The 23326-nt window shown below is 42.8% G+C and overlaps 6 protein-coding genes across 10 annotated transcripts in view; 4 read left to right on the top strand and 2 right to left on the bottom strand.

Annotated features, from left to right (window-relative positions):
* Positions 1-210: 210 nt before the first annotated feature.
* rnf11a (ring finger protein 11a) lies at positions 211-2577 on the top strand. Of its 2 annotated transcripts, XM_088374320.1 has the most exons (4): positions 211-311; positions 637-819; positions 1520-1692; positions 1829-2577. In XM_088374320.1, the coding sequence occupies exons 2-4, from the start codon at positions 721-723 to the stop codon at positions 1998-2000; spliced, it is 444 nt and encodes a 147-aa protein (XP_088230446.1). In that variant the 5' UTR covers positions 211-311; positions 637-720; the 3' UTR covers positions 2001-2577. The 2 variants fall into 2 exon arrangements, with proteins under 2 accessions (XP_088230446.1, XP_088230445.1); XM_088374319.1 differs by lacking the exon at positions 211-311 and having other exon boundaries at positions 450-819.
* A 169-nt stretch (positions 2578-2746) lies between these two features.
* On the top strand, positions 2747-4543 carry hmgxb4b (HMG box domain containing 4b). 4 transcript variants are annotated; one of them, XM_088374316.1, is made up of 5 exons: positions 2747-2937; positions 3237-3310; positions 3723-4028; positions 4196-4318; positions 4388-4543. In XM_088374316.1, the coding sequence occupies exons 3-5, from the start codon at positions 3741-3743 to the stop codon at positions 4430-4432; spliced, it is 456 nt and encodes a 151-aa protein (XP_088230442.1). In that variant the 5' UTR covers positions 2747-2937; positions 3237-3310; positions 3723-3740; the 3' UTR covers positions 4433-4543. The 4 variants fall into 4 exon arrangements, with proteins under 4 accessions (XP_088230442.1, XP_088230444.1, XP_088230440.1 ...); XM_088374317.1 differs by lacking the exon at positions 2747-2937 and adding an exon at positions 3023-3104; XM_088374318.1 differs by lacking the exon at positions 2747-2937 and having other exon boundaries at positions 2996-3352.
* A 280-nt stretch (positions 4544-4823) lies between these two features.
* Positions 4824-10213, top strand: LOC148399461 (uncharacterized). The gene is made up of 7 exons (XM_088374294.1): positions 4824-5031; positions 5710-6038; positions 6107-6217; positions 6370-6492; positions 7112-7463; positions 7703-7986; positions 8237-10213. The coding sequence occupies exons 2-7, from the start codon at positions 5712-5714 to the stop codon at positions 9731-9733; spliced, it is 2694 nt and encodes an 897-aa protein (XP_088230420.1). The 5' UTR covers positions 4824-5031; positions 5710-5711; the 3' UTR covers positions 9734-10213.
* lyl1 (LYL1 basic helix-loop-helix family member) lies at positions 7977-16439 on the bottom strand. The gene is made up of 4 exons (XM_088374313.1): positions 16063-16439; positions 13378-14733; positions 12410-12507; positions 7977-12290 (listed from the first exon to the last, which is right to left on the bottom strand). The coding sequence occupies exons 2-4, from the start codon at positions 13920-13922 to the stop codon at positions 11749-11751; spliced, it is 1185 nt and encodes a 394-aa protein (XP_088230439.1). The 5' UTR covers positions 13923-14733; positions 16063-16439; the 3' UTR covers positions 7977-11748.
* A 4557-nt stretch (positions 16440-20996) lies between these two features.
* Positions 20997-23326, top strand: part of s1pr5b (sphingosine-1-phosphate receptor 5b) — a 33904-nt gene continuing 31574 nt past the window's right edge. The window contains exons 1-2 of the mRNA XM_088374312.1: positions 20997-21145; positions 21355-21423. The gene's annotated coding sequence lies outside the window, so the exon portion shown is untranslated. The remainder of the gene's footprint in view (positions 21146-21354; positions 21424-23326) is intronic.
* LOC148399459 (forkhead box protein D5-B-like) lies at positions 21953-22914 on the bottom strand. The gene has a single exon (XM_088374073.1). The coding sequence runs from the start codon at positions 22873-22875 to the stop codon at positions 22096-22098; it is 780 nt and encodes a 259-aa protein (XP_088230199.1). The 5' UTR covers positions 22876-22914; the 3' UTR covers positions 21953-22095.

Here is a 23326-nt window from a genome sequence, read left to right as displayed (position 1 = left end):
TTGTTTGTAAAAGTTTGTATTTAAAAAATTTAAAATAATGCATAAAAGTTTGACAATTAATACTTTCAACATTTACGACGTTATGAGAGACTGCATGCTTCACAATGTGCTGGCATCTTTTGTTTTCGGTTTCTATCTAGTATTATCATGTGAGCCACCGTCTTTGCCCCTCCTAGCTTAGCGTCCTGAAGACACACAGCGCACAAGGGAGGTGTGTTACTTTCGCTCGTCGAAAGGTGCCTTCACGAACCGCAGGAATTTATTTTTTTGTTAATGTTCTGGAACGGTAACGGTGGACAACTAGATATACAGTACGTTACTTCTAACACTCGTTGTATATTTTTATATTTATATTTGTGTGTGTGCACCCTCGTGCGTTTCATTGCGGGAATTAAATTGCAAAAGGTGTTTTTTAGTCGGACGAGTTGCCCCTCCACTTGCGGAAGTAGCCAAAATCTCACCGACTGGACTTCCGGTCTACAATTTGTAAACACAACAATTTAAGACCTTAAAACAACTCAACCGAACGCTTCGAATTTGCGACACAAACTACATTTTTGTTCGTCGGAAAAGGGCACGGAGAGCTCTTTTTGTAACGTGACGTCAAATTTTAACCAGACTTTTTTTTTTGTACAGACGCCGAAGAAAGAAGAAATCAAGCTAGCGGTGTCGTCGAGTGTGTGTCCGTGTGTGCTTGTCGCTCATGCCGCTGTCACTTCAATGGGGAACTGCCTGTTTTCTCAAGGAGCGGATGATCTGTCTCTGCTGAACGAGTCGGAGGCGGCCAGCCTACCTGGAGAGCCACCGCCGCCTTATCAGGTGACCCGGGCCAGCACCACAACACTGACCTACTTATCCGACCCGATAGGCCGTTAGAAGTTGGAGCATCGTCAACCTAGTGTGTGTCTATTCGTGTGTGATCCCATAGCCGGTTTCCCTTCACTTTATTCAAACGTAAAGTTCGATCAAAACTTTCAGAGGGGGTTTATGGTTCGTAGCAGTAGTGCGCTTCATTATACTTGAGGAACACTACCTGCAAAGTACAATTGTAATAATCAACACACTGTTCAATTAATACTTTTTTTGACAGTGAGAATAATTGTCTTTATATTTGATTCCCAGAAGAAGAAGTGCAGGTGAAAATAAATGTCTCAAGCAGGGTACACACAGGGTCTCTGTTCATCCTTAAAAAGTCTTAAAAGGCACAAATAAGTTGACAGATCATAAATAAAGCAAGGCAGCTTTAGTTGCATACTGCAGTTCATATACAAGATAACGCAATGTACTTTGCATATCTAAAAGCACATAGCACAAAAGAGTTGAGACAATTCAAAGCGAAGGAATAAAAGTAGCTAACGAAAATAACAACCTGTGCAATATCATTTCAATCAGGGGGCAAAAAAGTATAGATTCTAAACTGGACTTAAATAGCATCTTAGTAGCTGCCATCTTTGTAGAAACAGTGGACAGTCGTTTTAAATCAGTGGCAAACTCTTTAAATTTTTGTGTGACTTTCCAGGAGCGCCAGCAGCCCGTGCCCGCGTACCATCCCACCCTGGGAGAGAGGCGCTTAGCCAGTCAGCTGAGTGAGGAGGAGCAGGTGCGCATCGCCCAGCGCATCGGACTCATCCATCACCTGCCGCGAGGCATCTTTGACCCAGGCTCTGATCCCTCTGACCGCAAAGTTAAAGAGTGAGTCGGGGAACTCGTTCACAAACAGCGGCGTTAGTTTCCATGACTTGTATCTGCAACACTTGTCTTCATAGAGCAGCGGTCAGCAACCCATCATGTTTAAAGAGCCACATATCATATACTTATCTTTTTGCAGGTGTGTGATCTGCATGGTAGACTTTGAGTACGGCGACCCGATCCGGTTCCTTCCGTGCCTGCACATCTACCACTTGGACTGCATCGACGCCTGGCTCATGCGCTCCTTTACCTGTCCGTCCTGCATGGAGCCCGTCGACGCTGCGCTGCTCGCGACCTATGAAGCCAACTAAGCCCCCCCCCCCCTCCTCCTCCTTGCTCACAAGTACCCCTTTCCATGCTGACCACGTAATGACCGCACCTTATTTGCCCAAACTGCTCGCTGCTGTTCGCAGGCTATATTCTCTCTTTTTCTAGTGGGACAGTGTGCCAAATGGAACTAGAAGAAATACGTACATGTGCATTTCCCATAATTGGTTTCACTCGCCTCAAAAACTCTTTAAAAGTTAGCTTTGATGGCACTGAAGTGTCACAACTGAAAAGTGCAATACGTAATAGATTTTAGAATTTAGGATAAACTTTACGATTAAATACTCAACAGGAATATCAATTTTTGTTTTTCATTTCCCAGTTGAGATTAATTATGAGTGTGATATTAGACAAACTAATTATGATCACTTATACCAAGTGTGTTGCGTTTCTTTTGATTTGTAAACAATGCCGTTTTGTCAAGAGCACAATAAAATAATAATACGGCACCTTTGAAATATAGGAAAGAGTAATTGGACCAGTCAAAGCAATGATACTTTTATTTTTGTAATGTTTTGACACTTTCCCTTTTGACAATAACGAGTTACCTTTTCTCCTTGCCTTCGTAATTTGTTTTCACATAACTTTTTTCTACCACAACTTTAATCCCATGATATTTTGATTTGTAACTTTACAACCTTGTTTTCACAACACGACAACTTTCTTTCTACCACAACTTTTCAGTAGCATTGAACAGCGGTTTCCATCGGCGGATGACAAGTGTGGGAGGCCTTTACGTTTCCGCCCAATTGCTGCGCCTTGTAAGGTTGGAGGACGTGAGGCGCGGAGTACGTATCTATGGAGTCCGTACTAGAATCAAGTCGAGCGTGTTCTTCCAAGTCGTCGTCGTCCACTAGAGGGAGCCAGACACCAGCACATGCGTGTCAGTTTTCCCGACTGAAGTCTCTTCACACCCTCAAGGCATGCATATATATTCCGCACAGATTTAAGGCATTTAAAAAAAAAAAAAAACTTTGCAGGATGACTCAGTCTGAACAGTCACACTTGACCGTAGAGCAGCCCTCGAGTCTCCCGAGAGTGAGCGTCTAATCTGACTTTCGTTGACCTGTTGCGGTCTTTTACCCCAGGTTAAAGGCCTTTACATTTCAATAGCTGGCACCAAAAAAAAAAATACAAATTTGCAAAACAATTACGTACTTACAAGTTGCTTCTTTCTAACCGCTACTTCCGCCCCCATGCTCTATTTTCTTTTTATTCAGGCACAACGGCGGACGACCGTGAACTTGACCCAGAGCTTCAAGACCAGTTCCAGGAGAAGAGAATTGCCATTCTGGTAAAAACCAAATAAGTTATTGTGATGTGATGATTGATTGAGGTTAGTGATCTGATTACCGATCACACATTTTTTCTCATGGCTTCAGTCACACCTGTGATTTGTTTTTGTTAGATGTAATATCCATATTTCTTGGGGGAAATAAAATAGACTAAATTGGTGCAACACTTAAGGGCAAACTGTTTTCATGCATGGTGTCGCGAATGGCTAAAGGGGTACCTGTGACATTTTTTTTCTTTATGCAAATGATGATGGCAATCAAAAAGAAAAACAATTTAAACATCTCAAAATGAACCGTCATAAGGTTCAGGCTGAGTTGATGCAGTCATGATTGTGAACACTAGAGGTCAGTAAAGTTCCCCTCATTCTATGGTCGGTTTTTTTTTTTCCTTTCGTCAAACTTTCTGCTCAGGAACTTGTAAATTCTGCTATGGAGTTTCTCAATGACAAGCCCAACGAGGTAGACTGCAGGCCTCACCCCTTCATGACTGCTCCTAGTTCAGCGACATCCATCACCACCGAGCCCGCGTTGAGTCTGGCTGTGGCCGGGCCCTCGAGTGACAGACCTGCTGCGTCAATGCGCAGACCTGTGGGATCGGTATGGGGCGAGATGGAATCTCAGAACCCTACCTGCTGTGATCCAGCCAATGCCGCTGCACACCTACACCTGCTCGGAGAAGCCTTGGGCCTGATTGGTCACCTTCTTAAGGGGACAAAGGTGAGTACAGTACATCCCTCCTGAGCAGACACAATTTGACTGAGCTGCGACCAGTCCAGGGTGGAGTCAGCCTTTCATCCACCGTGAGCTAGCATAACCTGCAGCCTCCCAAAAGTCGTACAGAAAAAAAACAGATGCATAGTCACTTGCATGTTGCATGTTCCCAGAAATCAGTGTGTGTGTCCACAAGCTTGTTTCTACTCTTGGATTCTCTGCTGTGTGGGCTTGCTCCATTGATGTGCCTCACCTCACATATACCAGAGCTGCATCAGTGCACAGACAACGTGCTGGTAAACAATGTGGAACATATACACGAGTACACTATGCATGCTTTGCTGATTATTTGTTTTCTTTCAAAGGATTCCACTCTGGAAAACATTGCCTACATCATGCCAGGTTTTTGAACGAATCCACCGGCAGAACTTTATGTTTGGATAATGAATGGTGACAAGATTATTATATTTATTGGAAGAACATGTGTTAAATACCTTAAATAAATTCACCTTATAATTGGCGCTTCAATAGTTTGAATGCTTTATTGCATAACCTTGCATGTAGGATTTATCGATGATTCCAAATTGGCAAAGTCATGGTGTCCCATTTCCAAACGCTCGCAGCAGTTCTGTTGTACAAATCGAAACATTCCAATGAAAAGAATATTCAGACATTTATTGAAGTGGGGCAATTATAAAACAGCAATGCAGGTGGTTTTGCTGTTTTCTGGGTGTGGTGAAAGTGCCCCGGGATACACCTCCGCCTTGTTGAGGAATGTCAAGCAGACTGTGGAACCTGTTATACACACACACACACACGACAATCGTAATGTCTTCAACTTGGGAGTGGTGAAACAACAAATGTGCGATTCCTCTGTTATGCAAGCCGTTACCTGGGAGTTGACACACACCGGACTGGTGTGGACGAGACACAAGCTTATGTACCTGCAGGTTCGAACCACAAGACGATAGCGCCGAAAGCTGACTTTACAATCTCGCATTTGAGTGAGGTAACTTTGATTTTGTGCTTGTTGTGTCACGTCTAAAAGTTATTTGTAAAGCTTTCTGGTCCGGTTGGTTTGAGATTCTTGAACATGTGGATTGGGACGAGAATGAAAAGTTAGTTTCTTTAAATTATGACAATCAAGTCCAATTATGATTTATGTAGAAATATGTAAAAATGTACTATACTGGATATTCCATAGCTGGACAAGTTTGTCATTGCGCAATATGCTTGACCTTGGAAAAGCTGGATTGAAGCCCGTACTACTTTTGCTTTCGTTGCGATTCGATTTGTAACTTTCCGTGAGTCTGTATGAATAAAGTTGTGGTAGAATGCAGTCGAGCAGGCCTGGCAAGTTGTTGCACATTTTAACCAAATTAAAAAAAGAAAGAAAGAATGCAAATGGGGGGACTGTTTGTCCAAACTCATGCGTGAAGAAGGACTTTAACTATGTAGAAGTTCTGATGATTTGATTTAGACGTAGCCGTTCATAACGTGGAATGATTCAATGGTCATAAATGACCTCACCTCTACTGTCGATCACTGAATTGCTTGAAAAAGTTACACTGTCCAGTTTTTCAATTTTTTTTTTTTTTTTAGTTGCTCTTTCCAGCCACTCATAATACAAAAACCAGAAAGCATCACAGAGCGTTTCAACTCAACACCGTGTGTTTTCATCCTCCAGCTATGAGCAGCCAAGCACAGCACTACGGCTCGATGCCACCGGAGCTGAGGTTGGTGCTGCTGGGCAACATCGGATGCGGAAAGACGTCGTCGGCCGACACCATCCTGAGCCAGCTGACGGACTTGTCCACGGCGAGTCCCCGCAGCATCCAGCTGCGCAAGGACTTTGCCGAGGGCAGGATGGTGACCCTGGTTGAGGCCCCCAGGTGGTACTGGAACGGCATGGAAATGGACGAGGGCGTCAAGAAGGAGACGGTGCGAGCCATGACCCTGCTGGAGCCTGGTCCTCATGCCGTTCTATTGCTGGTGCCTATCAGCCAGTTCACTGAGGTTGGTTCCATGATGAAGCTCACACTTTTTGGGAGTGGCAACTCAATTCTTTTGTTTCTTCAAACTAGATGGACGGCCAAGTGCCTACACAGTTGCAGGAAGTGTTTGGAAAAGAAGTTCTGGAGCACACCATGGTGCTACTGACCTGCGGCGATTATCTCATAGGAAGAACCGTGGAAGTGAGTGCCAATGCGGACTTTGAAGATTTTCTCTTGAGTTTAGTAAGAGCTCATTGACATGAAGCAGTCAGACACATGACTCGGTTGCTTATCATATTTCAAAACACATCTGAGGTTATTTTCTTTCCCACAAATATGTATTTAATCTGCAGGAATACCTTGTCAAGGAGAATCCTGGTCTGAGGCAAATGATCGGGCTATGCGGGGGGCGCTACCATGTCATCAATAACCGTCAGCGGCAGGACCGGACACAAGTTTGGGAGCTTCTGAACAAGGTAGAAGGAGACTGGGTGAGGGTGGGACATAGAGAGGGATTGTCAACCGGTGGTCCGTGGTCCTCTAGTGGTCTGTGGCGGTATAGCAGGTGGTCCGCAAAATTGGAAATAGAAAGAGCAAATAACAGAGACCACGCTGCAGTTACACCTACTGTACACTAGAGGGCACACACATAATGCGTATCGCTTGGGCCTGTTCTAAAAATAGCTCACCAACAAGTACATTGCATTTTTCTAGGAAATGTTTTATATGATCTTTTGAAAATGTAATATAATCCAAAGTAAATTGCTCTATATTGACACTTAGCATGAGCTACCTTGTTAAATCTCTATATATTGTGCTAAATCGATTTCATGATCCGTGTTTTCACACAGATGAGTATTAGTGATGATTAAGAATAACAAAATACACATGAGTAGATAATCAAACTGAGAGCTACTTGTCATACATCACTCGACCGGTTTCAGGTTGCTTCATAATTGAATGTATTATTTTGAGTGTAAGCAAGTCTGACACTTGGAATCCTGTCTAGAGTGAATGTGACATTTAACTGTGTCTGCCAGTATGTGTTTGATTGACAAAAATGAGATATGATCGCCTCTGTCTTTTATGTAACAGGTGGAGGACATGGTGAGCAAAAGCGGGGTGTTCTCCCCAAAAACAAAAGAGGAGAGGGAAATGGAGGAGCGCGTGCAGCAGAGGAAGAGAGAGCTGATGGAAAAATTCCAGATGCAAAAGGAAGAGAAAAGGGAAGCTTTGGCGTCCAGCTACACACCAAACGTTGACACGGCGAGGAGTGTCGAGAGAGTCGAGTCATACAGAGATACTTGGGAGAGGCGGAGAGAAGACGAGATGGACAACGTCAACGGAGGAGTGTCTGAGGTGATTCCGTCTCGTCCGGCACCAGGAGGCTGGCACTCGGGCCGGATTGATGATCAGGAGGAGAGACTTTCATCCAGACTCAATGCAGGTAGGCCGCTAATAAAATGAAAAAACACAACAACAAACGTAATAACTTGACAAGTTGACGAGTTTGTGAGATGCCTGTTGAGAAATTATTCTGGTACGCCTTTAGATGGAGCTAGACTCTTACAAATGATGAATGAAAAAAACGGACCAAAAGTCATTTCCACTCATAAGACGCAGTCACGCACGCATGGCTGATGTTTACATTGGCTGATGAGTTGCCTATTAAGCCATTTGTCTCAGTCCATCACAGAATCAACAGCTTTGAGGAGACTTCCCCTGAGGCCTATCCCACCTCCTTCTCTGATACCCCGGCCTCCGTCTATGACCCCGTCCTTGCCACAACCCACGTGTCCTCGCCATCCTCTCCGGAGCTGCGTTTAGTATTGATCGGACGATCCGGAGCGGGGAAAAGTGCGGCAGGCAACGCTATCCTGGGCCACGATGTGTTTGAGTCCAGGCCTGACAGTCTGATCGCCATCACTGAGGAGTGCATCAAGAAGAAAGCAGTCGTTGCTGGAAGAAGGGCCAGTATTATTTTTATTTGAATTTTGTGATTATTTCTGCAAATTCATGGGCTCTGACCACACCAAAAATGTCAAGCTTTTCTGTTTACGATAGTTATGTTCCAGTCTACACCAGCAAAAATCAGAATGCTGGGACAATGAATTAATTTCCAAAATAAAGAAAAAAAATCAATTTGGAAGCCACCCCAAGAAATCCAGGAAATAGTAAGACCATAAAACATAACTTGCTTCATCTCCTCCTCTCCCATAGGTGGCAGTAGTGGACACCCCAGACTGGTTCCACTCGGAACGTACCCCCGATGAGGTGCGATCTCAGATCTCCTCTTGCGTGGCCCTGTCCAGTCCGGGTCCCCACGCCTTCCTCCTGTGCGTCCCAACGGACCAGCCGGCCAAGATGGAGCTGCAGGCCCTCTGCGCCCTGGAGACCGTCTTTGGGCCAGATGTCGTCGGGAAACACACACTGGTCCTTTTCACGCACGCCGATCTTCTGAGGAAGAGCGGGAAGGCCGGCAGAGACGACATCGAGACGTATATCGGGGCTCGACGTGATGATTTATTGAAATTGGTGGAGAAATGCGGGGACAGGTTCCATGTGCTGGAGAGAGGCGGTCACGGGGGAAATGTGGAGGAGCTCCTGGAGAAGGTGGAGCAGATAGTGACCGAGGCCGGGGGGGAGTGTTACTCCAGCCCCGCTTTCCAAGAGGCAGAGAGCCGAGTGAGGGAGATGCAGGCCGAGATCGCGAGGGAAAGGAGACGGCAGAAGCAAGAGGAAGAATGCCTCGGCGAGCAGTTTCGGGGGGAGAGGCGCTCCCTCTATCCATACATGCAGACCGTGGCCGAGGCTGAAGAGGAAGTGAGAGAGGAAGAGGTTGAGAAAACACGAGCCGAGGCCGAGAGGAGTGTTAGCACCATGAATATTGAGAGCCTTCCGCCGATTACCATGGCAAACTTGTCCCCTTCAATGTTCCAGTCCATGATGGAAAGAGTGCAGTCGAACGCAAAGATGTTGCCCAAGCTTTTTTCTAACAGCTCGGTGTGGGTCAGCGACGGTGCCAAGAAGGTGATGGGCAGTTCGGTGTGGGGCTCAGTGGGCAGCGGCGCACAGAACGTACAGAAGACGGTGGCCCAAAGTCCCGTGTGGGGGAAGGTGGGCGCTCAAGCCGGGCATGTCTCCAAGCTAGTGGGAGACAGACTCCCCAAGGTGGTGGTAGATGGCTCCAACTGGGTCGGCTCCGGAGCCAAAGTCGTGGCGGACGGCTCCATGCGTGTCGGATCCGGGATTGGAAGCGGAGCGAAGGTTGTGGCTAAGAGTCCCGTGTGGGGAAAGGTTGGCTCCGGCGCCAAACTGGTGGCTGACGGTTCAGTGCGACTTGGAGCCGGACTAGGTGCCGGAGCAAAGAAGGTGGCCCAGAGTCCAGTGTGGGGCAAGATGGGCTCCGGGGCCAAAGCGGGTGCCAAAATAGTCAGCGAGAGCTCATTGTGGCAGAAAGCGGTGGCCAACGCCAAAAAGGTGCCGAAGCTCGTCATCGTGGGCGCATTGCTGGGGCTGGCGCTGGGAGTGTTTTTGGCGGGGGCCATCGGCGGAGCTGTGGGGGCCATCGGCGGTTCTGCGGTCACTGAGTTGGGCAGGCGAAGGTTTGCCAAGAAAAGCACGCCGGAAAAGGCTGTGAGTAACATTGATAGGCGAGTGAACGACACAGTCGAGTCACTGGTCAGACAAGGAGACAAAGTCATGAAAACGGAATGACCAGAATAAATTTTGCTCTGGTGAGAATTTTGCCCTGGGTGGAAGAATTCCAAATCGGTCCGGTTTAAAAAAACAAATGCCAGCACTTATGATTGCGAAGGCTTCGATTGAAGGTTTAGATTGACGCGGCAACAGGAGTTGAAATCTGATTGGACGAAAAACAGGTAGCATGTACTGGAAGCAGTTCAGGGAAGGAAAATGCCAGACATGGGAATAAATTAGGCCAGTTTCGTGGAATTGAGATTGCGATTACAGGTCGGTGCGTTCGATAGTCTTTAGCAGAAAAGACATTTCTGGTACTGACCGCTCACCACACTGCATTCATAATTCACATTGCATTTTAAAAATAATTTTCATGTCTGAGTTTTACGACGCAATTGATGTCTAGATGTGTGCAATAGGTTTGAGTGAAATTGAAATGTTTGACATATTATTGACTTGAGTGCACGATTAGAATAGAAATAAAAACATTTGATATTATGCTCTTGTTTTTTGTCACTATAAATACAAATATAGCAAAGTCATAAATTGCCTGCCAATTAGTTCATTACAGGAGTAGGCTGCTTAAAAGTTATGTAAACACAGTTTGGTCTGTTTGTATTTTGTTTTGTAGTTTGTTCTGGAGGCAGAAGGGTGGAGGTGCTGACCTTTTATCTTCAAGAGTCAGATTGGCCAACTTCACCCCTCTTGGCCTCCTGTAGATGAGGTAAACACACCACCGGCCCACAACTCAACAGACTTTTTTTTTTTTTTTTAATGGACCGATGGACCGGCTCAAAATTTTTTTACTTGAACAAAATTATGTTATGATATAGGGTTACTATTTTTAATGAAATATATGAAAGACTTCTTTTCATTCATTTTGTTATTTATGTTTATAAATAATTACATAAACAATGATTTGATCCAATTAAATATTTCACTAGTTTTATTATAATTTAAAGTGAACAAATAAACTGAACAATTATTTGATCACATTAAATATTTCACTAATTGTATTAGAATTTTATTTCATTAAATTTATTAAATATTTTAACACATTTAAAAACAAACATCGGTCCTATTGTAGTCACTATTATATTATTTACAATAAATTAATTCACCAAATATTTCTTGCGATTATCTTTACCAATCAATTAGATCAATTATAAATGGCCCACTCGCATTTAGTATCCCACTCCCGTTTTGATGGTTAATTTTTTTTTTCCTCAATACATGAATTTTTTTTTTTTTCTGGTCTCCTTTTTTTGGTTTGGTGACCCCACCCCAGTCAATGTGGTTTCGTGGTTGTGCAAACTTCCTGTTCTGTGGTCCAGAACATGGGTGCATAAGGCTTCCCAGAAAGACCTTGGGACCGTTTTCTGTCCACACCTCGCAGCTTCCATGCAGTTGCCACATTAACGCCTAAACATATCCGATATGTATCAAACCACCCCCACAAGGAAGCTAATGAACAGCCCTGCCCAAGACATTAAATCCCATCTTGAACCACATCCTACATCTTGACACATTACCACACATTTACAGTTGCTGTGGTTACATAAATCCTTGCTGGTTGTCAAACAACACAATGACACACATGCACACACACAAAAAAAGTACCCCTGAAAAACATGATGGGATTATGATAAAGATATTTTTCCCATGACTGCCATTGTCACAATATAATGTCAGCAAATGGTAACATCCGGCTTTAGGGTGTCACGGCACTTTTTTTTTTTACCTTCTATTTATAACTCATGGCATTAATCTGTTATCATCAACACATAATCTGAAAAAAAAAAAACCATTATTGTGTGAACCAAGCCAGCAACACAAGCTCTAAACTCCCCTTAGTGCGTTTCAAAACAAGCCTACTTTCTTAGGATCAAATGTAACGCATTGCAAGAAAAATGAATTGTGCAAACCGTAAAAAGTTTGCACTTTACTAAAAGATACACAACATACAACATGACTTTCATTTCTAATATAAGAGCGCGGTTGCAGAACAAGCGGTGGCTCGCTTCCTTTTGTTCTCACCGCTCTTCATTTGTAGCTGCCACCATTCTTATTTGACCTTTGACCTTGGCCAGAGTGCCACGTGTCACCACAGAGGTTTTTGTCCCAAAGCTGTCCTCGCTGTTCACGTCGCTGTCGCTACAGGAGCTCGTCGCCGAGCCCGCCAGCCGAATGGCCGAATCGGTGGAGTCTCGATTACGGCGGCAGGTTCTCGTTACCGCGGGACTGGTTGAAGGCGGGGAGGCGCCTTGGGATGGAGGAGGCGTGTCACACTGATAAAGAGGCTCCAGTTTGTTGTCCGAGTCCATCTTCCGTGGCTCATCCTCGTCCTCCTCAGGGTCCCTTCTCTCATCCTGTGCTTGGTCGTCCAGCAGGGTGACCAGGAAGTTGATGTACTTGACTGCCAGACGCAGGATCTCATTCTTGCTTAGCTTCTTGTCAGGCGGATGCGTGGGGATGAGCTTCCTCAGTTCTGAGAAGGCGCCGTTCACGTTCTGCTGCCGCCAGCGCTCGCGGCTGTTGGTGAAAACGCGGCGGGCGATTTTTTGAGGAGGACCGGCTGAACGCACACAAAAAAAAAGCCATCAGAAGATTAGAATTAAAGCAAGGCAGCTTTATTTATATTGTGCATTTAGTAAACGTACAGCATTTTTTTTTTTTTTTTTGGTATATACTCACAATCATTAATCTCCATCTCAAAGTGCGAGGAAGGTCTTCTCTTAACCCGGCCGTTGGAAATGACACTGTAGCTTCCGCCAGAGGTGCCCAAGAAAGAACTGAAGGAAGAAAATAATCATTAAAAAAAAAAAACACCAAACACGAGAAAGGTGGATGTTGTTAGTTGAGCTGGAAGCTGTTTGATTGGAGGCGTCATTGATTGCGAGCGCATCGTGGAGAATTTGAGGCCAGTCTAATAAAGGTCACTTAGTGGATGATTGAATGGATGACTCAACTGCCCCCTGGTGCAAGGACACAAGAGAGGGACGGACGAGCTTCCAGGATAGACCAAGCAGTTGTACAGGGAGCAAATGTGCACAATTCTACCTCTGCGTGACAGAAAATCCTTTTTTGGAATCAGGAAGAGTTGCACAGTTGGTCAAGAGGAGCTGCCAGTTTTTTCTTGTCGCATTTAATTGTGCACATTTTTTATGATGTGAGTCTTCAAGTGTGATCAAATATAAAACATGGTTAAACATGGAATGTAAAATTAAAAAAAATGTTTGGTTGATAGCTTGATGGGTGAGTTGGTTTGCCTGGCTTACAGTTCTCAGAAAGTATGTATGTACCGTATTTTCCGGACTATAAGGCGCACCTAAAAGCCTAAAAATTTCTCATAAGCCGACAGTGCGCCTTATAGTCCGATACGCCTTATATATGGACCAAATTCCTAAATTTAAACTGGCCCGAAGCATTGTGTCATGAAATCAATCATAAGTGGCCCACTGAAGATTGTGAATCATGAATCAAAAAGACGATGAATCATTATTTTTGATTATAAAGTAATTTGTTGCCTCTGAAGTTGAAATAAAAAAGATAAAATGGAGAATGATTTGGATTAAAAATCTGACATGATGCATTAATGGTGCGCCTTATAGTCCGGTGCGCCTAATAGTTCGGAAAATACGGTATGTATGTATGTATGTCACCTGGAGTAGAATGGATGAGCAGAATGCAGGTACGTCTGAGGCAGCATGGATGGACCACCTCCACCACCGGACCCCGGCAAGGCTCCCGAACCGTTGCCGGGCAGACAGGCCAGCTGAGTCCGACGCAGCTCCAAGTGAGGAGGCTTATTGGGAATGGGGTGCAGGGCGGTCAGCGGTGGGTTGGGGATGGCGAGAGGGGGCTTGCTATGGGCCAGGCTGATGACAGGGATGTGCGAAGGAAGTGACGATGATGAGGAGGTACTTGAAGAAGGTCGAGGTGAGAGGGGACCCGGGTTGGTCTTTACCGGGAGCAGTGGCGGCGGGGATGCAATTGTTGGCGACTTGGTGGGGGAACCACTTGTTACCGGTCCTCCTTGATGCCCTTCGGTCTCCATGACAACGGGCTCAATGCGTTCAGCGATCAATACGGCCATCTCTGTGTTTTCGGGGACCTCTTTGTCCTCTGAAGCGCACGACGGGGGCGAGGGACAGGGAAGGGGTTGAGGGGAAGTGTGCGGCTCTTTGGGGTTCATCCTCCCCATCATGGTGCAAACTCAGTGTGTGTTGTCTTCACGACTTTGAAAGATGATGTCGTCTAACATGCTAATGTGCAACACTTAATATAGTGCATGTTTGCTTTTTGCAGTTTCCTTTTTGCTTTTTACGTGACCTACATTTTTCATAATGGCAACTCAAAGTGTCACATAGTTAGCCTTCCACACCAGTGCCTTGGTCCACCTTTATTGGTCCAAGGCACATCTCTTGAAATACAAAAATTCCACTGCACACAGCCAAAGCAAAGAATTCACAAAATGTATATGTACTGAAAAAAAAAAGATGATAAATCAAAAGTTATTATTTAGTTGGACAAATGGCATCAGGTGGATACACAGGTTCATCGTCCCATCTGCCATCTAGTGGCAGGGCATTTAATTGTTTGGCCTATCACCATACGTCGCTAGCATATCTAGACATTTTTTGTTGTGAGTAAACAATCATATTTGGACCATTTAAATAAAATCCACAGTGGTTGGGAATCACTGCACCACACAAAAATGAGAATCATAAACCTCATGTGCTCTAATCCTCCATTTGCACCGCCACTTTAATTTGGGCATAACTTTTGAGAGTAACTTTCAAACATTGCACTCAAGTAACCCTCAAAGGAGATTTGAATGCAACGTGACCCAAAGTGGATTTTTGTATTTGTTCTTAACACACATGTTGCATTGAGGATTCTCTGACGTGTCAAATGAATTTGTCCATGTGTGTTTGTGTTGGGAGGATGTGAGTCAAAATCCGTTAAAGCGTTGAAAACGTTCCCGGCTGGCGAAGATTGGATGCATATCAAAGCGTCTGGGAAACAAAAGAAACACACGTGGGATTTAGGGTATAGTTGGCGTATATATTTAGGGAAGGATCTACAGTCAAGTTTTGCATGCCACGAGGGGACACAAGAATGTGGTGGAGGGAAATGCTGATCACTAATGAAGACATTTCATTGAATTGCTGCAGTGCAAAGGCTTTTGGTGAAGATTGTGAGTCACCATCATCGTGTAGGTTTTGCAATCGAGCTTGTTCCTGTTTTGTTGCTACTTAATGGTCATGACTTTTTATTTTGGACAGTTCCCTCTTTCACAATGAGGCACTGTTGCCAAGCTTGTTGTTTTAGATCAACATTGCAAATGAATGAATTGGACATTTTGTGCCTTTTGAAATGAGCAAATTGATTTTTATCACAGATTGTATTTCATTTATAAATAGTGTTTAGTAATTAGCAGTTTGAAAACGGAAACATTCCCTTGAATAATAATTACTCTCAACTTATTTTCTCTTTATATATGTGGAACGATACATACAACAATATAACTCATGAGTTTAAATTAATTGTTTTTGTTTATGATTATTAATTGTAAAGCAAATAATTGTGTGTGTATCTAGTAATTGTAGGTAGTGTTTTTATTCATCAATATATAATGATACATATTGCTTGCCATGAAATATTTATGGATTTTTAAATCTAAGAAAATAAACAAAATACAAAATATAGGTTTTAAAATAATAATTATTATTTAGGTGTTCACGTAAAATAAAAATGCTATGTAACTGACAGCTATACAGATATGTGATGATTACATGTTAATATTATAAAAAAATGAATGGCTGCAAATTCAGTTTAAACTGCTAAATACATTTATTAGACTATCACTCAAATATATTTTAGGCCACAGCTGCCCGAAACAAACAGCATTGGCAGGTAACAAATAATTACTTTGGATTATTATAGAAACATTATTGTTATTTTTTTTAAATTGACATCAAATGAAAACCTCTCTTTTATTTTTTTCAATCGACATTCAAATAAAATACAACTCTAATAAAAATTGTAATGTATTGTAATTTCTAAAGATGTCCAAATTATATTATTTCACTATACTTGTATTTCAGAACAAAAAAAATGCTTTAGTGGCTGACTGTTAGGCTTGAATAATTTAATTTGTGACTTTCCAGTCTAACCTATATATGCATATATATTCAATTTAGTGTGAAATTTCCAACTCCCTCTTAAAACGATAAACCGCTAAGAATTCTGAAATTAAAAAGGTAGCATTGAAGCATCTCTTCATGACAGGCTGTCTAATAAATCTGCAAAGAAATATGTATATCAACAAAAACAATACTCACACAAACATGATGAGGCTTGCGAGTCCAGAATTGTGTCATAAAAGCGTTGAGTCTCATGTAATGCCTCATCATCAACGTTTCGTTCCGTATTCTAAACCAAAATTATCTGACACGCGACTCACGAATTCTTTCTTTTGGAAAAGTAAAAAAAAAAAGCATGTAGATCCAGAAGTGGAGAAACACAATGCTTTTGTGCTGTCCAATGAGAGCAAAAGAAGAGTGGAGGCACATTTGGGGATGATATTGACATTGCTGTCATCCCTCAAGCGCTCGCTCACTCACTGTCTGTCTGTCTGTCTGTCTGTCTGTCTGTTAGTCGCCAAGACAACACAATGCTGTAACTGGCTGCCAGTCGGAATGCTGGGACGAGAGAGAGAGAGAGAAAGAGAGAGAGAGAGAGAAGCTGGTAGGTATGAAGGTGAGATGTGTGTGTGTGTGGGGGGGGGGTTGTATGTGTGTCTGTGTGTGTGTGTTCCCAGTTGCAGGGAGAGTTTTCCGCTCCCTGCTGGACAAGAGGATGTGCTGCTACAATGTGGTGGCTGCTGATAAGAGCCTCAAAGCTGCCTGTGGCCTACAGATAAGAGACCTCCACTGCCCCCCACCCACAATACCAACACCAAGTCCCCACCACCACAACAATCACACACACTTTTCATAACACACAGACAGCTTGAGGTATGCACACGCGTGCGCAGACACACACACACACGCACACGCTTCTCATGGTCAGTAGTCGACTGATTGGATTGCAATCAGCCTACTGCACGCACCTCGTTCATACATGATTATGCTCGTGCTAAAAATATGAAAATATGGGAGTATATTGAAAAAAACAGCAACTTGATTATTGCTTTGACACCCACGTGAAAACAGGAACATGTATGTGATTATACAACACAATACAGATCTGTTCTAAAAATAAGCAATAGACGTCAATGCTAATGCGACTGTCTTGTTTTAATGTTAGCTATAGCATAGAAGCAATAAAAAGAGCGGGACTCACGTATTGTACAAATACGTGGCAAACTTGTTTGTGCAATTGAGACAGTTCGGAGAGAGGTCAGTACTATTAATATCTGCAAACAGAAAGCTAGCGCAGTAACATTTAGGAGGTTTTTAAGAGGTTTCGCTTAACCTAATTCTATGCTATTGTTGTTGTTTTCAAAGTTTGTAATTACCGTATTTTCCGCACTATAAGGCGCACCGGATTATAAGGCGCACATTCAGTGAATGGCCCATTTTAAAACTTTGTCCATATATAAAGCGCACCGGATTATAAGGCGCATAGAATAAATAACTCAACGTTGCTCAAATGTTAATGCAATCACAATATCGTAACACTCGAAATAGTGAAAACAATAACAATATATCAATAACTCAATGTTGCTCAAATGTTAATATCACACACCACGCAAAATAAACACGTAAAGCTTACTTTAATAAATTAGTCCTCACCCACGAATCCATATTGGTCCATATATAAGTCGCATTGGATTATAAGACGCACTTTTGAGAAAATTGGAAGTTTTTAGGTGCGCCTAATAGTACAGAAAATACGGTATTCCATACATACACACTGGTAAAAAAAAATTCCATCCTATAGCTCCAAAAAAAAGAGAGCATGATAGAGAAAAACAGTTTTGGATTCTTCACCCTAAGACAGCTGTCAGAAAAGAAAAATGGCGTTCCCCAGTGTAATCTGCCTATGTTCGTCAGGGAGCTCAAGTGTGTCTGTATGTGTTTGTGTGTGTCTTACAGGATGGAACATTTTTCATTCATGGAACTTGAGTGGGAATTTGGGATGTGTTGGCATTGAGCACCTGTGTCGCTGATGGCCAATAAGCGTCGTCATCATGGCCACTTTCCTCTCCAACTTCCTTCCTAAATGTGCCTCATCATAGCTGCTCTTTGTTCTCAGGCGAGCGATGGCCGTCTGCTAATGTCCCAACCTGGAGGTCAGCACCTCTTTTCCATTCCCTCGGTGGTTTCCTCCTCAGACGCTCACCCGCACACACTCATGATGTCCACTCCACTGTAATGTGACCTTGGAGGTCCTGGGAAAGACAAGGCTTTGCTGAGTAACTCCGTGACAAATCTGTCATCAGCACCATACTGTACCCTGTGCTCGTCATCATCATCATCATCATCATCATCATGGCTGCACATGAGAGTGCATATGCAGGTGACTATTGAATGGCGGAGCTAGTGTTTTTTTCTTTGGGGGGGCCATGGGGGGATCAAGTATATCTTAGGTGGCCTGTAAAATATTTTTTTGTCAACCCATTTTTGCTGATTAATTGATGGATAGAAATGTGGAAAAAAAACCATGAAAATATCCAAAAGTCAGGTCAGGCGAGACCACTGCCCCCACGAACCTAACCCCCCCCCCCCTCGAGCTCCGCCAATGTTAAATTTTGCTAATTTGCATCCAACAGCTGCAGTTCATCTTGATCAACCCATCAACACACAAAAATACATTTGGGACTGAAACAAAATCTAGAGAGAATTGACAAGGGGGCGTTTGGAATGAAAAAAGATATATATTTGTTTAAAAAGAAAAATTGTGAAAAATAAACCACATGAGTAAAATCTAAAAGCATTGCAATTGATTAAAAAAAAATATTAATCTATTTTAGATTAAATTTAAAAAACACACACACGCACACACGAACAGAGCGAAACGAGACACACTCCACCAAGTGGCCATGTTTCCTTTGCAGCATGTAAACACGATTGTGTGCACGGTGATAGTGATCATAGGAGCTAATTGTTTGGAGCAATATTAACGGTGCAATTGATGGAGAAAGTGGCAAACAATGGTGCAAGCACTTGCCAGGACACACGCGCTCATTGTCTTTTATTATCTTCATTGTCCTGAACTATTCATAATATGAGTAAAATAAGTAATATTATGGCTTAAACCCTTCTGCGCATTATTGTGGTCAGGTTCTAGTTAATCCTAATTCTCCGAGTAGCAAAGAAAATAAAAAATTTTGACTTTCATGTAATATTTTAAAAAAATCAGTTAAAATGATAGCTTTATTATATAAATAATTGGCTTTATGATTAAATAAAATAAATAAATTGTCAATATTATGACCAATTTTTTTTCTTTTTTAAACTTGATGAATATTTTCTCTCAATTACTTGAATCCTCCAGAACTGTGACAGCTTCAATCGCATGTCGATGGTCACACATGGCTCAGTTTCCCAGGATGCACCTGGCATGGGGCGAGTGAGCGGATGCAGGCTCCAGCTGTTTCCTGTGCACACTTCCTGGTTCGCTTTTACGAGGCCTGATGGTTGGGCTATATAGTGGAGCTGAAAAGGGCACTTGGATTACAGACTTTTCCACATAGGATATGTCTGCCATGGCCACAGGTGGAGGATAGCATCACTAACTTTCACATAAACTGTGGGTTGAAAACAAAAGATGCAGGCACAGGGACATTGACTGGACGAGTCAAGGATAAACAGTCTATCTCTCTTTAGACTTCCTTTGGGGGATTTCAGGCAGGAGGCTAATGAGAACATAATGGGCCCAATCAATTGTTTCCTCGATTGAACACACCCTCTACTTTCCTCATCAACACTTGGACACAAGCCAGGGACGCTGCGCTGAGAAGAACACAGAGAAATGCACTCACTGGCCACTTCATTAGGTACACCTGATTATGGTACCTGCAGGGGTCAAATGAGCTCTCAACTTTGTTTAATATGGCTCCTTTTTTTATGTGATTGCTAGTAAAAGTGTAGATTCATAAATACGTGTCACTTTTTTTGCAAACGATGCCATACGGATAAAAATTGATTCTAATCTAGTGTAAGATCCATTGTTGGTGTGTTGTGAGAGTATCCTCCGGTCACGGTGACACAGTCTTCCTTGTGTCATATTTCTCATCATCAGCACTTGCACGGCCCAAATTCCACCGTTGCATTCGAGTGTGGCTTGTTGTCGACCTCCATCCTGTAATAATAGGAAACGCTGCATCGCTTTCCAACTTTCTCTCACACGCTTCTCTCATTGTCCTTCTGCTCCTTGCTAGCGTGAACTGAAATGTTGTTATATGAAGTATCCGTCCGGCCTTAAGGTTTGATTTTATTACCATATGTGAGACCTAACTCCATTGTAACCACACAAAAGCGCTTGAATGCCAATTGCGTGACTACATTTTCAGTAGGCAGATTTCTGCATCATTTCTTATTTGAAAATAAATACAAGCTTCATGTGGTGTATTATTATTATTATTATTATTATTATTATTATTATTATTATTATTATTATTATTATTATCATTATTTGGGTCATGGGTGAGCTGCCACCCTGGAATCCATGAGGACTGAAAAGTAGCAAAAAAAAAAGAGTCGCCCTTAACTGCTTTCACTTTTGAGTGAAAGGTTTTTTTGGGGTACAAGGTCTTCCACGCAAAATTTAGTTGACTGAGTCAAACCATTGACGTGAGTACAGTGCCCTCTCGTGGTCGGAGAAAATTTCTACAGTTTTATTCTTTTGCCACTAGAGGGCAACAAACGTTTACCGTTCAACGTTTTGTGTACTTCATTGTACCTCAACGCGTTCATAAAATGATGTACTTCGGAACAGAAATTGGATTGAAAATTAAAAGTAATTTGTATGTGTACACATGTGTTCATTAAATCAAGGTCAAGCCAAAAATGCTGATTGTGATTATAACTTCAATAAATCAGACTTGGTGGGCCTAATGAATTGTCTGGTGAATTTGGCTTGTTATTTTCACTTTGCTTATTTTCTGCCCACCTGACATCCGCAGTTGTGCACACAGGTCCACCGTCTGTCTCCTGGTGGGCCGCTTGTGCGCGGGTGGTCCGGTCCAGATGGAGGAGGGACGGATTAACACCACGCGTGCCCTGAAGGAGAGGTGGGCGGGGCGTAATCGACAAATGGAGGTGAGATGAACATCTGACAGACACATGTGCTCCGAGTCATGCAGACCTGGTTCCTCCTCACTCGCTATCTTCTATGAGTAGTCAAACCAACTGTACATTTTTCTTTAATGAATAAAACGTATATTTTTTTGCAGAGATGCAAGATGATTATTCAACGGTGAGAAATTTATAAAGTAATCATTCTTGCAGAGTTCTGCGTCTGGCTTGTGTCTGTTAACAGGACTAAGTGAGGGCAATCTTTTGAACAATTCTTCTGTGTCTCCATGAAGGCTGCATACAAGCTTCAACCAAAAATTTAACGTGATCAAGATGTGTTGTGCTGCCTGACTTCAAATTATATTTATGTGTTTCTGTTTGTATTTGAAGACTTCCTGGTTTGGCCTTCACCTGACGCTGCGTGTTTGGACACCGCCAGTGTGGAAAAACAACATTCGTGTGAGTTACCTGCAACTGTGAAATGTTATTTTGGTTTATGCTGTGCTTGTTAGATTTATTAGAGTTCATCTCACCGTGTGTGTGTTTGTGTGTGAGTGTAACAACGTTGCTCTTGTGTAGCAGAACGAGTGAATGTTGTTGCAGCAGGTTATTTGGGGTAGTAAACACTGTGAATTTGAGTGTTTGCACCATTTCACAAAGGATTAGTTGTCATTTATTGTAAATAGGAAATTGACATTGGCCAAAATATTTTCTTGAGCAAAACTTCCATTTTTCAATGATGTAACTTTTGCTCTGAATATTTCCACATCTGAAATTGCAATGAGTTAGTTCTATTAATGTTACATTGTGAAATACAAGAAAAGTGGAATAAATAGAAATCATAGTTTGATTTGTTTTGTAATGTTCACTTGTTTTTTAATGAAATATATTCATATAAACGCACACAATCGGCATGTCATACATTTCAGTCTGATTAGTATCGATTAAACGTGTTACAAAGAGCTAAAAAAAAAAAAGCCAGATACATTTGAAGAGGAAGCACATTCTCTGTCCACTGAATTATTTTCAAATACACTTTCATTATGTGATAAGTGTTATATGATTATTCTGAATTTGGAAGAAAAATAAAAAAAGAAGATATGCAATTTTAAAAAGCACTATAAATGGCCATCAAGCAATTGCAGAACTAAAGCAAAAGGATTGTTTTGGATCCTTAAAGATGTTATTAGGTGTCCTCCCATGAAGTGATACAGCATAGGTCAAGGGAAAGTTCCTGTCCAAAGGCTGGATGGACGTGCAGATGTCCAAAGCAGACGGCAATCTCTTGGAAAGAAGTGAAGGAATCAAAGTTCTTATAGAGGGACTCCCGGGCCGAGCCTGGGTGTTTAAAAAACCTCCAAGGCTCAGTTGGCGGTATGGCTCAGGTTGAAGCAGAGGGATTCTGGTGGGTCCAGGTTGAAGAGCGCCCGGCAGGACAGAGTCGCTGACTGTCTTCCAAGGTCGCTGTTGTCTCGTGAAGCGTTTCCTCCGCCGAAGAAAGCTCCCGTTTGCAAACATATCGACCGACATGGGGTCCAAAGTCCAGAAATTCCCCTTTCCGGGAACGCCGGGCTCCCGGGGGATCTTGATGAAGCAGTCGTTCAAAGACAGGTTGTGTCGGATTGAGTTGTGCCAAGCGGGGAACTTGTTTCGATAGTAGGCAAAGTTCTGGCTGATGAAATCACAGATCTGACTGAGGGTGAGTCTCTTCTTGGGGCTCTGGAGGATCGCCATGGTGATGAGAGCAATGTAAGAGTAAGGGGGCTTCACTGGAGAAGTAGAAATGCCGTAGAGTCGGGCCATTACATCGCTCTGGTCCTCCCGTGCTGAGAGATCCACGTCTTCTTGTTGTTCACCACCAGTCCACATGCCGAGGTGCACGTGCTCAGTAGATTTGCACTCCAAAGTCATGGTCCTCGCTGTGAGTAGGTCCAAAAAGGGTGAAGACAAAGCACAAGTCTTCGCTTTGCTTTGCTGACTAAATCTTGGACTTTTAACATCCTCTGCCTCCTCCTCCTCCTCCTGACCTAAACAGCACCACCTCTTTCAAACATCCCCTGAGGAGTCCAATCGTAATGAGGTTCAACACAGAAAATGGATTTTAAAAAAAAAAATGCCTTCACTATTTTCATTATACTGAGTATTTAAATGGTGTATTTCCTGATTTTTTTTTTTTAATCAACTGCAGAATACTAATTCGGCATAAATGATTTGCTGCACTTGAGTAATATATTGATTTAAATACAATGCATATATTAAATATAAAATTAATTAAATTTTATTAGATAATTTGTACAAATGCCAACTATTGGCGAATCAATGATTTGTGGAGTTTTGCTATTTATAGGCCAGCTCTGCCTGT

The sequence above is a fragment of the Syngnathus floridae genome, chromosome 4, assembly GCF_059516105.1.
Source record: "Syngnathus floridae isolate MCC-2025c chromosome 4, RoL_Sflo_1.0, whole genome shotgun sequence".
In the NCBI taxonomy this organism is placed as follows: domain Eukaryota; kingdom Metazoa; phylum Chordata; class Actinopteri; order Syngnathiformes; family Syngnathidae; genus Syngnathus; species Syngnathus floridae.
This window is presented reverse-complemented; position numbering and strand designations above follow the sequence as displayed.

Excerpts from the sequence above, each read along its gene's own strand:
- LOC148399459 (XM_088374073.1), bottom strand. The coding sequence starts at position 22,875 with ATGACTTTGGAGTGCAAATCTACTGAGCACGTGCACCTCGGCATGTGG.
- LOC148399461 (XM_088374294.1), top strand. The coding sequence starts at position 5,712 with ATGAGCAGCCAAGCACAGCACTACGGCTCGATGCCACCGGAGCTGAGG. Across the intron at positions 6,493-7,111 it reads TTTGGGAGCTTCTGAACAAG|GTGGAGGACATGGTGAGCAA; the intron begins GTAGAAGGAGAC and ends TTTATGTAACAG. Across the intron at positions 7,987-8,236 it reads CAGTCGTTGCTGGAAGAAGG|GTGGCAGTAGTGGACACCCC; the intron begins GCCAGTATTATT and ends CCTCTCCCATAG.
- lyl1 (XM_088374313.1), bottom strand. The coding sequence starts at position 13,922 with ATGATGGGGAGGATGAACCCCAAAGAGCCGCACACTTCCCCTCAACCC. Across the intron at positions 12,508-13,377 it reads GCTCATCCATTCTACTCCAG|TTCTTTCTTGGGCACCTCTG; the intron begins GTGACATACATA and ends TTCTTCCTTCAG. Across the intron at positions 12,291-12,409 it reads TGAGATGGAGATTAATGATT|CCGGTCCTCCTCAAAAAATC; the intron begins GTGAGTATATAC and ends GTGTGCGTTCAG.
- hmgxb4b (XM_088374316.1), top strand. The coding sequence starts at position 3,741 with ATGGAGTTTCTCAATGACAAGCCCAACGAGGTAGACTGCAGGCCTCAC. Across the intron at positions 4,029-4,195 it reads ACCTTCTTAAGGGGACAAAG|AAATCAGTGTGTGTGTCCAC; the intron begins GTGAGTACAGTA and ends GCATGTTCCCAG. Across the intron at positions 4,319-4,387 it reads AGTGCACAGACAACGTGCTG|GATTCCACTCTGGAAAACAT; the intron begins GTAAACAATGTG and ends TTTCTTTCAAAG.
- rnf11a (XM_088374320.1), top strand. The coding sequence starts at position 721 with ATGGGGAACTGCCTGTTTTCTCAAGGAGCGGATGATCTGTCTCTGCTG. Across the intron at positions 820-1,519 it reads AGCCACCGCCGCCTTATCAG|GAGCGCCAGCAGCCCGTGCC; the intron begins GTGACCCGGGCC and ends GTGACTTTCCAG. Across the intron at positions 1,693-1,828 it reads TCTGACCGCAAAGTTAAAGA|GTGTGTGATCTGCATGGTAG; the intron begins GTGAGTCGGGGA and ends ATCTTTTTGCAG.